General features: G+C 40.6%; 2 protein-coding genes across 3 annotated transcripts in view; one reads left to right on the top strand and one right to left on the bottom strand.

Annotated features, from left to right (window-relative positions):
• Window positions 1-15,959, top strand: part of AKAP7 (A-kinase anchoring protein 7) — a 123,966-nt gene that overhangs the window by 36,157 nt on the left and 71,850 nt on the right. For both annotated transcript variants that reach the window (XM_014955653.1, XM_014955652.1), the window contains exon 5: window positions 7,427-7,539. In XM_014955653.1, coding sequence (XP_014811139.1) covers window positions 7,427-7,539 — 113 coding nt within the window. The remainder of the gene's footprint in view (window positions 1-7,426; window positions 7,540-15,959) is intronic.
• Window positions 12,485-14,920, bottom strand: MSH5 (mutS homolog 5). Its single transcript, XM_014955651.1, has one exon. The coding sequence runs from the start codon at window positions 14,918-14,920 to the stop codon at window positions 12,485-12,487; it is 2,436 nt and encodes an 811-aa protein (XP_014811137.1).

Genomic DNA, 15,959 nt, shown 5'->3' with positions numbered 1-15,959 from the left:
TCAGCGATGGGGGTAGCACCTCTGGGATAACACTTTTAAGAAGGGTGAAGAGAGAAAACCTGTGCAGCTGGAGAGAGGAGTGAGAATACTCTGCAGACACTGAGCTCAGTGGACCCCTCAGGAGGTGCAGGAGGTACTCCAGATGCTGGAGGACATCTCGTCTCCCAAGGAACAGGCCATGGGACAAGAGGAAATGGCCTCAAGTTGAGCCAGGGGAGGTTCAGATTGGATATTAGGAGAAATTTTGAAACTAAAAGGGTTATGAAGCCTTGGAATGGGCTGCCCAGGGCAGTGGTTGAGGCACCATCCCTGGAGGGATTTAAAAGCCAGGTTGACATAGTGCTTAGAGACATGGGTTAGTGATGGTTTTTATCAGAGTTGGGTTGATGGTTGGACTCGATGATCTGAAAGGTCCCTTCCAACCCAGACAATTCTATGATTCTATGTATAATTCCTTTACAGAATTACAGAGTTAATTGCAACACAGTTTAGTTTTTATGCAGTTTTTACAAAACATTAGCAGCCAGTCCTTTAAGGGCCCAACCTCCTGCTGAAGGTGTTGCATTTTGGGGAAAAGACCAGGTAGTACTTTCTAATACTTTCTAATGTAACGAATCATATTAGCAGAAATGTGCCACTGAGTCTGTTTTCTGTAAGACATTTCATATATTAATTCAAAACAGGCTGTATGTCAAAATTATGCCCATTATTGCTGCTCTGTGAATAGGACACACAATTTTAGAGGGACACCTGCAAGAGGAAATACTGGAAACTCTTTTCTGCTGGGCTGCTGTTGGCAGGATCTGTGGTGAGATGATTGCTCTCAGCTCTTGTATCTCCTGCTGAGAGGTTCTATGTGTTTGACAGAGATCAATTGTCACCAGTTTATTCTGGCTCCTAGCACAGGAAGGAGAAAACTGCAGTTTTAAAACTGACGCTGGCAGAAATTAAAAATATATATTATATTGCCTGCAGGGAGTTAATCATTTTGGTGTTGTCCATGGAACAGTAAAGTGGGATCCCTTCTGCAGCTGGTTTGATGTTTGGCAAGACCTTATTTCAGTTTATTATCCTGCTACTTCAGGATTATGTTTGATTTCTGTTACGCTCAAAGGTGAATTTTGACTTAATATGTTATTTTGTGTTCTGTGTGGAAGCTGAAGGAGAAATATTGATAACAAGAACAATATGAAGTTAAATCAGCTTCTTGTAAGAGCCCATTTAGTTCCATAAATTATGGAAATGTTATTTTATACCAATAATGTCTGAAAGTGGCAGAGCATTATCATGGTAAGTGCGTGTCTGGTGATGACAATATGTTATTTTGTGTTCTGCGTGGAAGCTGAAGGAGAAATATTGATAACAAGAACAATATGAAGTTAAATCAGCTTCTTGTAAGAGCCTGTTTAGTTCCATAAATTATGGAAATGTTATTTGATATCAATAATGTCTGAACGTGGCAGAGCATTATCGTGGTAAGGGTGTGTCTGGTGATGACATGTCAATGTAGGTTTGAGACAAAAGTTCAGGAAAAGCTGAGCTAATATGGATTTTTCTGTTGTGATTTACTAGTTATTTCCCAACAATCCATGAGAAGACATCAGCAGCATCTAATTATCTACCAGGAAGAGCATGAAACTGTTAAGACAGAAATTTGAGGAGGATTTTAATCACTCTTTGTCCAAGTCTTTTTAGACACCGTGAGCTAAAAGCAATGTAGACACGGGGATTTTTAAAAAGCTTTTAATTTCTTGTGCTTCGCTACACTGCAGAGTATTTGAAGTACTTAGTGAATTTTGAAAAGGTAGTGAATTGTGTGGCTTTGATTTTCATTTCAATACTTATTTTGTATTTGAAGCTGATAAAAGTGAATAGGTGAACTTGCAGGATTTGCAGATTTTGGGTTTATGGATGAATGATGCACGTTATGGTCTCACCATCAGAGGGAGCTTGTATTTCATGAATGAAAAAGTTACTCTTTTGTTTATGCAGATAACTCTATCATTTGCTTTTGGCCCTTTGTTTTTAAGAAATGTTGATTTGTTGACTTGAATATTTTAATACATTATATTATAATATTTTAATAGGACTGCACCAGACGGGTAGCACACCAAACTAGTCATTTCCTTTAACACCAGCTTTCTAAAAATGACATCTAATCTTACAAAATTGTTTCTCCTGACAGTCGGTACTAGAGAGGGAGAAATGGAAAGCGAGTTTTGCTGCCCACCTTCTTAGAATCATAGAATCATAGAATCATTCAGGTTGGAAGAGACCCTTGGGATCATCGAGTCCAACCATCTACCCTACTCTACAAAGTCATCCCCTACACCAGGTACACTAAGGAACTGGCTGGATGGCCACACTTAAAGGGTTGTGGTCAACAGTTCAATGTCCAGAAGCCAGTGACAAGTGGTGTTCCTCAGGGGTCAGTACTGGGACCAGTGCTGTTCAACATCTTTGTTGGAGACATGGACAGTGGGACAGAGAGCACCTTCAGCAAGTTTGCCAATGGCACCAAGCTGTGTGGCGCAGTCGACACGCTGGAGGGAAGGGATACCATCTAGAGGGACCTGGACAGGCTGGAGAGGTGGGCTTGTGCAAACATGATGATGTTCAACCAGACAATGTCCTGCACCTGGGAGGTGGCAACCCCACGCACAAATACAGGTTGGGTGGAGAATGGCTGAAGAGCAGCCCTGAGGAGAAGGACTTGGGGGTGTTGGTGGATGAGAAGCTCAACATGAGCTGGAAACGTGCACTGGCAGCCCAGAAAGCCAACCCCATCCTGGGCTGCATCAAGAGAAGCGTGGCCAGCAGGGCCAGGGAGGTGATTCTGCCCCTCTGCTCTGCTCTGGTGGGACCCCAACAGGAGTGCTGTGTCCAGCTCTGGAGTCCTCAGCACAGGAAGGACATGGACCTGTTGGAGCAGGTCCAGAGAAGGCCATGAAAATGCTCCAAGGGCTGGAGCCCCTCTGCTGTGAGGACAGGCTGAGAGAGTTGGGGTTGTTCAGCCTGGAGAAGAGAAGGCTCCGGGGAGATCTTAGAGCCCCTTCCAGTCCCTAAAGGGGCTCCAGGAGAGATGGGGAGGGACTCTTGATCAGGGACTCTTGATCATGACTGAACATGCTAGTTATAATTGTAAGTTCTCTGTGCTTGGCTTGTCTTTAGCCTCAAATGCAAAGTAAAAATAAATTCTATAAAGCACCAGAATACCATTTCTAAATTCCAAACCTTTTAATTGAGGGAACATGGTTTAGAGAGAAGCAGAACTTAATAGACTGAAAGAAAACCTACACGTGTAGCTGTTTTCCATATCTAAGGAAATTCTGGAAAAGAAAGCAGCTATTTGTATTACAGAATATGGCTCGATGTGCAATTTTTCTATGAATCATCCTGTATTGATGTAGCTGTTGAATTTTTGAGCCTTTCCAGTATATAGCTGTTCTGGGTGAGTTTCGTATATCACATTGCAAATCTAATTATAGGGAAACAGTTGTCTAATGGATTCAGCTGCATCCGACGTAAAAGAGGCAGATGACATTCAGTAATGTAGACATTATAAAAATAAGGTACAAAATGGTATTGCAGAGTGCTTCAAATTGCATAAAAGACAGCATGAAAGCTGTCCAAAAATTTGTTCCAGGAAGTCATTGAGCTTGTAAAAAAAATTGCCTTAAATTTTCGAGGGTGTACTTTGAAGCTGCAAACGTTTGTCAGTCTGAGCTGAGTGACGGAAAAAACAGCTCTTGTTTGATTTTGCTGTCTCTCTGGTCGTGTTGATGTCTGGGAGAGATGGCAGATCCTCATTTATTAAGACCCAGGGGCATTGTCTCTCTACGGTTCTTGTGGCCACTCTCTTAATTTCTTTCTGCCCAGGCAATCCCCATCATAAAGTTCAACCTTTGTGTATTTGCTCAGTCTTCAAATCCACTTTCATACTGTCTCATGAGCCTGGAACTATCCCTTGCCCACAGCATCTCTGCTTCCTTCCCCCTTTCTTCTTGTGGCCACTTCTTCCAAGAGCTGCCTGGATATTAATAGAATTACATTATCTTTTAACCTTCCTGTGCTCAGGAATACATTTTCCTTTGTTTCTTTTTTTTTTCCCCCTCCATTCACTCGGTTTTCTTTCTCTTTTCGTTATCTTTGAAGAAGGAAACATTGTGCTAATTGTGTTCTTAAGTCATTTTAACCAGTGAAATGTCACCCTTTCCCCGGGGGCTCTCTGGGGTACCAGCACGTGTGGCCAATCCTTTGAGCCTGCGATGTTTAATCAATCTGTAGGAGAAGTCAGGTCACCACAAGAACATGTGCAGACACACACACATGTAAATCTATTAAATTTAAAGCTGCAGGCTCTCTCTGAAGTTATGCTTTCTATTTTCATTATGGCTTTTCTAGATTAGAGATGCCAGGTGTGAAAAAAGATGAATTTAGAGAGATAAGTAGAAGCAGAAATGAAGACAGGAGGGCAGTGTGGTTGCTGTTGGGTTCTGCCATCCCGCTGAGACACACGTTTACAGGGATCAGAGAAAAGCCTTACAATCCCCAGGACTGAGGCAGAATATCCCAGGGCAGCATAAACCTAGTTTAGATAATACTAATCCTGTTCTGGAACATCAAAGGCAATGAGAGCTCCAAATGATGCTGTTCAGAGAACCAAACAAAGGAACCAGAAAATGGCTTTGTTACAGATAATTCCAGTTTTAAATAAATGTAAGGTTTTATTAGCTTACTAACGTCGGGAAATCAGCAGGCAGTTGGATGCACAGAAATCCATGCACACCGTGACTAAAAGACTTAATCTGAACTTCTATATCTTGGTTTGAAGAAGCATCAAATTTTTATTTGTAGCCTCCTTATTTGTAGCTGAGAGTTGGGGGATTCCTGTGAATTTAGACATGTTTCCCACAGACACAATTTAAAATAAATACAAGTAGGTAAGTTGTACTTGTGTGTAGATACATGGCTATAGATATGACACAATTTAAAATAAATACAAGTAGGTAAATTGTACTTGTATGTAGATACGTAGCTATAGATGTATGGAATCACAGAATCATGGAATGGTTTGGGTTGGAAGGGACCTTAAAGATCATCCAGTTCCAACCCCCTGCCCTGGGCAGGGACACCTCCCACCAGACCAGGTTGCTCCAAGCCCCATCCAGCCTGGCCTTGAACCCCTCCAGGGATGGGGCAGCCACAGCTTCTCTGGGCAACCTGGGCCAGGGTCTCACCACCCTCACACCAAAGAATTTCTTCCTAATATTTCATCTAAATCTCCCCTCTTTCAGTTTAAAACCCTTTCCCCTCGTCCTATGGCTCCCCTCCCTGATCAAGAGTCCCTCTCCATCGCTCCTGGAGCCCCTTTAGGGACTGGAAGGGGCTCTAAGGTCTGTAGATCTAGATAGATAGATGTATATACTCTAAGGTCTGTAGATCTAGATAGATAGATAGATGTATATCTTTAGATACATCCATAGATCTGTATAGCAGCTCTGCTGGTATATACATATATACATACATGGAGGCTGCCCAGGGAAGTGGTGGGGTCCTCTGTCCTTGGAGATATGCCAGACCCATCCAGACATAGACCTGGGCAACCGGCTCTAGGTGCCCCAACTTGAGCAAGAGGGTTGGACCAGATGGCCCTAAGAGGTCCCTTTCCACCTCAACCAGTCCCTTTCCATTCTGGTAGGGTATTTTCAGCATCTGGCAGCAATACAACCTCTGTTACCAGTGTGTAAAAGCTTTACAATTTTTAATTTGGTTTTTCTTTTCAGCATCCTATAAGTTAGACCGAAAGGCTAGGCTAATTCTTTTTTTGAAAAATGCATCAGCATCTTATAAGAGAGGAGCGAAGGATCAAAGAGAATTTTCAAGTTGGGCCTGTTTAAGAGATGGTGTTTGGGTCTTTGATTTCTTTGGCTTCTTTCAAAATCCCAACTTTAGTTGAATTGACTGTGGAGCCTAAGGTGAGAAATCAAAGCAGCAGAGAAAGAAAAATGAATTTTGATCTCTGGGTTCCACGTGAATACTCTGAGCTGCTTCTAGAACTTTTCTGTTGCAAACTAGTGCATAAACTTGTAAATTCTTTTCACAGGTGTGATTTCAAAGTAGCTCACTTAAATAGTACAAAAAACAAAAAATGGTGAGAGTAAGGACTCTCCAATGACCTGTTACAGGAGGATGAACTGGCAGACTGGTGCAAACCAGCTGGATGTGCCTGGATTCCTCTTTTCTGGGCCTTTCTTATTTTTTTTTCAGCCATCTGTGCTGTTTGCTTCCCAGCATAATGCATTTTCTTCCAGGTGGGAGATTAAAGCACCACATCTCTCTGTTACAGCTGAACTATCAAGCCCAAAAGTAATACACTTAAATGCAAATACATCGTTATGGTATGGTTTGATTAAACTCATGGGATAAGATTGATTTTACTTTTTTCAGCTATTTTGATTTTTATTTCAAGGATGGTATGAGTCAGGTAGACCTGTAGCTACTGAAAAACTGGAAGTTGTGTTTGCAAAGGAAAAAAAAAAAGATTTTGCAGTTTTTCTGTTTTTCAGTAGTATAAATATTTTGTTTCTTGGTATTATTTTTGCCACAGGTTTTATCAATTTTATATAAACTTTTTTTTCAAAATTAAAACAGAATTTTTTTTATGTAAAGTATTTCGACTCAAAGAAATATGGAACATAATTCAAAAGTTACACTGAATTTTATTTCCAAGAAATGAAACATTACGTTGGGCAGATGAGTTGGGAAACAGTAAGCTAGGTCAGCTTAGGAGAGTTGCTTTGGCCTGGGCTGTAGACAGATAAAAGTGTACATGAAAAGCAGGAAATGAGCTTAGAAGGCAACAGTGAAGCTTAAAAAACCAAACAGAAGTCATCAACATAACGGATATGTTCTCTAATTCCACCAGGTAAATCCTATGTTCTCTAATTCCACCAGGTAAATCCAGTGCCAGAATTTATAGCTTTCAGTTTCAGATTTCCTTTGGTCTGAGTGGGAGGTTACCTAAAACCAGGTGATATAAGTCACCACAGAACAGTGGTTGGGAAATCAGACAATTCTGTTACAGACTCAGAGTTCTCCTGAAGTTTCCAAAACTTCCAGTAACTCCCAAACAGTTTGAATGTCGATTCCTATTTTGACAGCAAAACAGACAGCATGGGCAGCTCTCATTGCTGTTATTTTAGTAAAGCCAGATCTGTGACCCATATTAACTGCAAATATAAGACTATTTTCCCCTGAAATAATATGTACCTTTGAAGTCAACTAGAAATCTCTTTACCTTTTAGTACTCAGCATCTTGGTTTTCCACATGGAGCGGCTGTGACTTGTATTACAGTTGAAAGCACATTTTTAAGCATCCTATCATGTAATATCTTCATTCCTCTACATTTTTCTCCCCCCTCAGAAACCATGAAGAAGATATTTCAAGAAAAGGGCATCTTGGCAGGAGAAGAAAGAGCTTTTAAACCACATCTGACCTTCATGAAGTTGTCAAAATCAGCCCAGCTCCGTAAGCAGGTGAGCTCTCATTTCTTGTAGCTCAGCAGCAACCTAGAAAGTTTAATTTTGAGAGAAAAAAAGGAAGCTGCAGCATCGTGCTTTCAACTTAAGAGATAAGACTTGAAAATACTGATTTTTTTACAAAAATGAGTACATCTAGGATATAAACAGTGGTTCTCTACTGTACTTTAAGTTCCCGCTCTTGGTATTCTCAGCACAGTAATATCACGGGCTGTTTTCTTTTGTGAAACTCTGCAAGGCCAAAGGATGAAAGGAGTTGTTCAAAATAGCAGGATTATTATTAGGGTGTAGATTATATGCAGGATAATTTTGTTTTCTTCTTGTATAGGAGAAAATAAGCAAATAAACACTGGCATTTCTATCTGGATTATGCATAATATGTGGATTGTTGGCTCCGTCTATGGAATGTGCTTTGATGAATTTCACTGGCATTTCTATCTGGATTATGCATAATATGCAGATTGTTGGCTCCCTCTGTGGAATGTGCTTTGATGAATTTCAGAGTAGTGATAAAACACTTTTTCTATATTCTTTCTGGCAGGCAGTTATTTATTGCCTCTTTATTAGCTTTTTTGACAAAACACAAAAAATGGGTTATAACTGTGATGATAAATATATCAAAGCAATACTAGCACATCTAGCTTTTTATTTCATACTAATTTAACAGTAATATTGTATTATTTAAGATAAGGTATATCTCCATCATTTTTTTTATTGACATAGTGTAGAATTTTTGATACTAGCACATCTAGCTTTTTATTTCATACTAATTTAACAGTAATATTGTATTATTTAAGATAAGGTGTATCTCCATATTTTTTTTTTGTTGAATTTTTTAAGTGGTACTTTAACATTGACCAGGAAAACAATTTTTGGGAGAAAAATATTTTAAACTAAAGTACATAATATAAATATTTATATATCTCCATCATTTTTTTTATTGACATAGTGTAGAATTTTTGAAGTGGTACTTTAACATTGACCAGGAAAACAATTTTTGGAAGAAAAATATTTTAAAGTAAGAAGATAACTGTGATGATAAATATATCAAAGCAATACTAGCACATCTAGCTTTTTATTTCATACTAATTTAACAGTAATATTGTATTATTTAAGATAAGGTGTATCTCCATATTTTTTTTTTGTTGAATTTTTTAAGTGGTACTTTAACATTGACCAGGAAAACAATTTTTGGGAGAAAAATATTTTAAACTAAAGTACATAATATAAATATTTAAAGTTTTTTTTTTCCTTAACAGTAAGCATTAAAGAAAAATACTTTAAAATTTCATTAGAAATAACTAAAAAAAGCTGAAGGTGCACATTTCAATTAGGTAGTGTTGTGAAATCAGTTGGGAGAAGGCAGTGAGATTTGAGATACATCAGGAAACTTCAAGGGCACATACACTTGCTCTGAAACAGAAATAAGGGCTTGTCTGCAGGTGGTATGTTACAGGTATTAAATATTGTGGTATGTTATATATAATGGTATATTATAGTTATTAAATACAGTGGTATATTACATATAGTGGTATATTACGTGCAATGGTATATTCTAGCTATTAAATATAGTGTTATATTATATACAGTGGTATATTATAGCTATTAAATTTGTAAGCTCCCATAAGCTTTGGCTTCTATTAACCATTGGTTTTTAACACATTTTAAAAATCCACAGCTCTTCCAGAATATCAGCTGTGCTTTGGCTTCTATTAACCATTGGTTTTTAAAACATTTTAAAAATCTCTTCTAGAATATCAGTAATTTAACTCTGTGGTTAAAACATCTGAGACAGTCAGGGTGGGGGTTTTGCTGTTCTGGTTTTTGGCTGGTTTTGTTTACATTTCTCTACCTCGCATGAGGCGTTAGCCAGGACGCAGCCTCTCTGTGCTCTGATACTCATTGCTGCTGACACAACCAGGTCGGTGTCATCACTAATCATCTTCCTCCTTAATGCTGGATAATACATTTCGTGTTCTGAAGATACATATAGAAAGACATTATATATTAAAAATCCGTGATTTTTTTTTTCTCTGGCCACCCACTGTCAGGCATAAGCATCAGTTGCTCTCATTTTTTTGTTTCGTTGCGTCCATGCATTTAGTGAGATAGTTTCATGCATTTACTGAAAGCAATAAATAAACACATGAAATATAAAAGGAATAACTATTTTGTGGTACCTTTTAATATAATGTCTAATTGGATTTTCAGATCATACAACAGTATTGTAAACAAAAAAAGGGGGAGAGGATGAAGATTACATGAGAAACCATATAAAAGAGCAAATACAACTGAAATAGTTGAGTGTAGTTCACAGCTAAAGCTTTTATAACTATATTAGTATTTTTTTAACCTGTTTCCTTATTTTAAGCTATATTCTGCTAAGCCACTCTCCTCATAATGACATCTAAATTCCACACAAGTTATCTTTTGGGAAAAAAAATAATATCTGTTTTCCAAACCTTAATAGAGCTACAGGCATTTTTGAAATGCATATCTTCTAACTTTGCTTTGTAAATATCAGCAACAGTTTGGCAAAGAGTTAGAGAATTCAAACTTAATAAAGATGTCAAGAAGTCAGCTTTCCACTTCGAAGGCATAGCATTAAGCTAAAAATGGTAAATGCAAAAAATTTGAGAACAGACATTAATAAAGGATTGAAATGTGAGATAAAGTGGGTTAGAGAGAAGCTGTCTGGGTTACTGTACCTCCTTCAGCTTCTCAGGTCAAAGAACTTATTTACCTGCTCAGAAGTGGGAGCAACTTACTCTTCAGGCTTAGTTGGCCAATTCTGAGATCAAACGTGCTGCTGAACATACCCCCAAAACCAGGAGGTACAGATGCCTCTGGGCGTCCTCGTGGAAGGACATAAAGGGGTATAATTTCCTTGCACGTGTTTAGCTATTTCCACAGTTGTTTGGGTGATAAGAATCTTGGGTTATCATTATCTTCTATACAAAGAACCTAAGGAAACCCAACGAGAGAAGCAACTGGAGCTGTGCACTTGAAGATAACGTTTCTATTCCTGCTTCCCTCACCCTCACGAGCCTGCTCTGTTGCCAGAGGTCAGGCACAACCCTTTGGGTTTCTGTTTATCCAGGCTGCTGTTGGTTTCAGGGCACGTTGGGAGCCACCCTGGATAAATGCTGTATGATGTTGGGTGATTCCAGAACTGCAAATACTGGGAAACAGGATTTCATACACAGAAGATGACTGGCAGCTAAATTGCTCTGCTGTCATCTGCTATCGGTAGCCCAGACAGTGGCTGAAAAGAAAAAAATGCCAAAAATAATGGCAAAAATGCCATAATTTATGGATATTTAATATATTATTCTGGAAAGTGTATCTTCAGAGTGCTGTATGTATAACTAGTAAAAGGGAATATATTAGTGAGAAAAATCCATTTGTATTTATACCACTTACAAGTGTTGTACAGGGCCTGGTTCACTGTTGCCATTCAGCTTCAACGGTCGCATCCTCAAGACACTAGATATTATTTTGCAGGCAGTATTATTATGATTTCACAGAAAATAGCAGTAACTGCATCATTACGTAATTTATTCTTGTATATTTTTAAGGTAAATTTTGTGAAACTTGCGTCACTATCCTAGTTTCATATAGAGATAAGGTAAGGTATGTATTTTCCAATAATAATAATTCCCCCATCATAAAGGAGGATATTCTACACTGAATCAAACTCAAGGCTCTGTCTCCAAATTCAGATCTTTTTGATGTGCGCTCACATTCCCCTTTTTGCTCTCTTCAGCTAGACATACCAGTTAAGATGTTTAATAATGATAATTATGAAGGTAATTACTTTTTTTTTCTCATCTAATTTTTTCTCAGTGTCTGTGATGTTAATATTTTTGGCTCCTTGAAGTCAAATATAGCTGAAGAGAGATGTAGTGCATGTGCTGATGTCTTTTATTAGCCATACTGCAAGCAATTATAGCAGATTTTGGGAGTCAGACAGTAAGCAATCTAATGTTCCTTCTGTCTTATTTAGATAAGGAATCTTAGGCACTTATTGCAGGAATGTTTATTACTTCTGTAGTACTTACATATGATGTCTCCTGCTTCATTAATTTGTTAATGATTTTTTGCTGCATCTGCATACATCAAATACCATGTTCAGTAAAGATCCTCTGCATTTCAAGAGAAATGAAAGGGAATCCTTGCCTTCTAGTGTTATTCCTTTAAGATTAGGCTTGACTCAGTACTCAAAAATAGAATCTAAGATGTGAATTTCTGTCTTTCTATCTATATTCAAGTATAGTTTTCAGTTTCCTAGATTTGTAATTTTGCTTTTATTTATACCCACATGGCCTAAATCCATAGTTGTTCCATATAGGACCTTCTGAGATGAGAGTGATTCTCAGTGATCTCTGGCATTCTGGATGGAGATGCTGGTACAAGAAAAGACTCAGAGCTCATTAAATCCCTCTGTATTTCCATTTACCAGCCTCTACATCAGTGGTTTGTATTGTGACAACTCTCACTTGCTGGTACGGGAGCCTCAGGCACATACTTATTTGGAATCTTTGATGCTGATCCTAAAATAGGTGAAAGGATCACTGTGGCACAATGCAAATCAATAAACACTTTGCTTTTCCAGTCTTATGAGACCAGCTGAAATGTTTTATGATTTTTCTACAGTATTTTTTTTAATCAGAAGATTAAACGGGGGCTGAAAATGTACAAAGTGGGTGACCCAACAGCTGGAAGAGTCTCTTGAATTCTCTTCTTTCAGTCTTCCTGCTTCATATCATATTGCAGAGATATGTAACTACAGTACTTGCTTTAAACAAGAAGAAGAAGAAAGGACATGCACTACAGACAATTTGTTACAAGCCAAATGTAGTGTGATCATTCTCTAAATGACCAAACTCTCCTGTTGAACACGGTAGAGAGGACGTAATCCTTGCTTTTAGACTCCCCCCTGTTACAGGACTGAGGCTGCAGAAGGCAGCACCTCTTTGCACATGAACTCTTCCAAGTCCACTTGGGGATCATCGAGGTCCAGGCAAAGAAACTTTTCCACGACAGACTTGCATTTTTCCATCCGATCTCCTTTTGAAGGATGGTCGATGCGTTTGATAGCTTTTCCGCTGCGAATCAGTTCGGAGACTTCCACTCCTCGTTCGATGATTTTGGCTGGCATCCCTGCTAACGCGGCGATGTTGGCAGCGTGACTAACAGTGGACATGCCCTGTTTGATCTGATAGAAAAATATCAGCTCCTCTCCATCTTGGTGGGTCTCCATGGTCAGGTACTCCAGAAGCGGTGTGTCGGGCAGGAGTTCGAGCTGCATTAAACTGTGGAAATTAGTGGAGACAAAGACCTGCGGGCACTGGGTGCCTTGACTGATCCAGTACCTCAGGGTAGCAGCCAGAAGGGCCAGGCCATCCAGCGTGTTGGTCCCCTTCCCAAACTCATCAATAAGTACCAAGGACCTCTCTGTGGCATTGTTTACGGCCTTGGCAACCTGGTTAAGGTCAATCATGAAAGTGGAGAGGCCTACAGAAACTGATTCCCTGCTGTGGATTCTTGTGTAAATTCCATCGATTACTCCAATCTCTGCCTCAGCGGCAGGGACGTAACTGCCGATGAGAGCCATGAATACTATGAGACCCACTTGCTTTAAGTAGACGCTCTTTCCAGATGAGTTGGGCCCTGTGATGATCTTTATTCGTCTGGTAGCCTCCCCACTGTTCACAGGATTGGCCACAAAAGTCTTTGCACACAGTTCCATGAGCGGATGTCTTCCGTCCTTGATGTGGAAGCCGTGGCGGTGAGTAAAGCGTGGCCGGCAGTAGGCGTTCTCCCGGGCCATCACCGCCAAAGCCAGTAGGACATCTAGGTGTGCGGTGTATTCGATCACACTGTTCAGCACTTCAGACTTCTCCAAGATCTTTGTCTGCAGCTGGTGCATAATAAGCGTTTCCTGGTCTCTGATCTCGCAGTGCAAGTCACCCAGCAGGCTGTCTAGCTCCTTAGTCCGAGCACTTCTGTAGTGCAGTTTGTCCTCCGACAAGAACATGAAGTCCAAGCCTTCGATTTCGAAGTCACTCTTATCCACCATGCTTGGTAGCCGTGGAATGGAGAGAAGGAACCCAATCAAAGGAATGTAGATCACGCAACAGGAAGGAATATGATTCTCCAAGGTCTCCAGTTCTTTTCGTGCCACTTCTGTAAGGAAGTCTGACAGTCCCATCAGCTTTCGTTTCTTCTCGTCGATGGTGGGGTCCACATTGGGTCTGACAGTGAAGCGGTTCTCTGAGATGCTGCCTTCAAAGTCCACCACTTTGCTGATTAGACTGGCAATGTAGTGCAGATCGTCAGTGAAGACCCGCGAAATGGTCTGAAAGAGTTCAATGGTGCTGGGCAGAGAACGACACGTGTCTCTGAGGCACACTGCACTGTACACTGTCTTATAGAGTGCTTGCCAATCACTAACTTTGGTGTGGGAGAGAGTCATTCTTTTTAGAATAAGAGGCACGTTTTTAATATTCTTCAGGCAGCCTTGAAGAGTGAGGACTGTTTCATGGTTCTGAGCCAGCAGGAAGAAGTGGATAACATCGAGCCGTTTGTTCAGCTCTGTCACGTTCCGAGTGGGTCGTGTGAGCCACAGCCTCAGCAGTTTTTCTCCCCATTTGCACCTGCAACGGTTTAAAATTCCGTATAAACTGAATCCTTCTTTTAATCCACTCGACACCTTGTACACGGAAGGATGGATATCACTTTTAAATATCTGCAGGACACAGTAAGTGTCCTGGTCCATGTGCACAATATCTGACAGCACAAATTTTTTAAAGGCCAAAATAGGAACTGCAACGGTGCTTTCTTCAAGCTCAACTCCAATCCTTCTCCTGTCTAGAAACTTAAGGAGTCCCCCTAGGGCTCGTATCACGAGTGGGCTCTCAAAAGGGATGATTGAGGACAAGTAGAGAATTTTCTCTGTTGCAGTCATATGAGATGGGATAAATGGAAATTGCCTAGATAGGACCCGTTGCTTGCTGACTTCTAGGCCAAAATCTATGTTAGGAAACAGGACAATTTCTGGTTTTTGTATTTCTTTATCGCCATCAGAAGCTGTTAGGTTGGTCAGGAATTTGGCAATATTCTGGTCTTGTTTTGCACTGGTCACTATGCATTGAGGATTAACTTCCCCAATCACTTTTTGCAGTAGCTTGAGGTCTTCATTATCAGGTATGTCAGGCATGAAGTAGACTGAGCAGTCTTCTGTATCGTAATAAGTAATTGCAAGCTGCCCTGCATACCACATAACAGACATGTATGTCTCAGAGCACTCTTGGTCCTCGTGTGCGGGCCCGAGCGCCGGTGGCACGGGGCAACTCGTGGCTGAAGTGGCACTCATTCTGTTGGAGGAAGATATTTTTGTTCACAACTCCTCCAAAAAGTTCTGAGATGTAACTGTAATTGACAACAGCAACAGGTTAATACTCTTCTGACCCTGGAGAAACTAAGATGAGCTCCTCCAAAAAGTTCTGAGATGTAACTGTAATTGACAACAGCAACAGGTTAATACTCTTCTCTTAATACTCTGACCCTGGAGAAACTAAGATACTACCAGGAATTAAAGATACGTGTTACCTATTCCATTGAAAAGATGCAGCCAGTAACTACAGCCGCCATCTTGCTTCCAAGCAAGGTGTAACTGAGCTAACAACCAGCAATATCAGAATAGTTTTACAGTTTTTGTGTCCTTTATTTTAGTAATTACATCTGTATGCCCAAATGCCCATAAATACAGTAATGTGCACGGACGTGCATATAGACATATAAAATCATCCTCCCCTCAGACGTACGGGACACCCATGGATGCTGACCACAGCTCCTCACAACATGGCAACCACAGAAGCTGGTTTTGGGGTCCTACCCCAGTATTTATGCAGCAGTGTCACACAGTATTAGTTTCTATACCAGTACAGCAGTACTGCTGCAGGGATCAACCATACCAAATGGTTTATCCTACAGAGTCCACGGTCCCCATCAGCAGTCTGCTTCCAACCCTCTCCCGCTTCTTCCCCCTCTGCTCACCTTCCTCACCACAGACAGGCAACTTGTCTTGACTGCTGCTTCTCCTTCCAGCCCAAAAGTTATATCTTGACCAATTTTCCCTCCCTCTCTGGGCTGCTGCTTGGTGCTCCCTGCTCTTAGGCCTCCCCGCCACCGCCGACTCCTGTCAGGATGGCGCTGCTCTATGTCAGGCCACGGCCGCCATCTTGCCGTTGCACCCCTGCCATTAACCGCTGCTCACCACATGGTGCATAAAGTACTGCTGCAGGGATCAACCATACCAAACAGTTTATCCTACAGAGTTCACGGTCCCTATCAACAGCCTGCTTCCAACCCTCTCCTGCTTCTTCCCCCTCTGCTTACCTTCCTCACCACAG

Source organism: Calidris pugnax, unplaced genomic scaffold (genome assembly GCF_001431845.1).
Source record: "Calidris pugnax isolate Ruff unplaced genomic scaffold, ASM143184v1 scaffold212, whole genome shotgun sequence".
In the NCBI taxonomy this organism is placed as follows: domain Eukaryota; kingdom Metazoa; phylum Chordata; class Aves; order Charadriiformes; family Scolopacidae; genus Calidris; species Calidris pugnax.
This window is presented reverse-complemented; position numbering and strand designations above follow the sequence as displayed.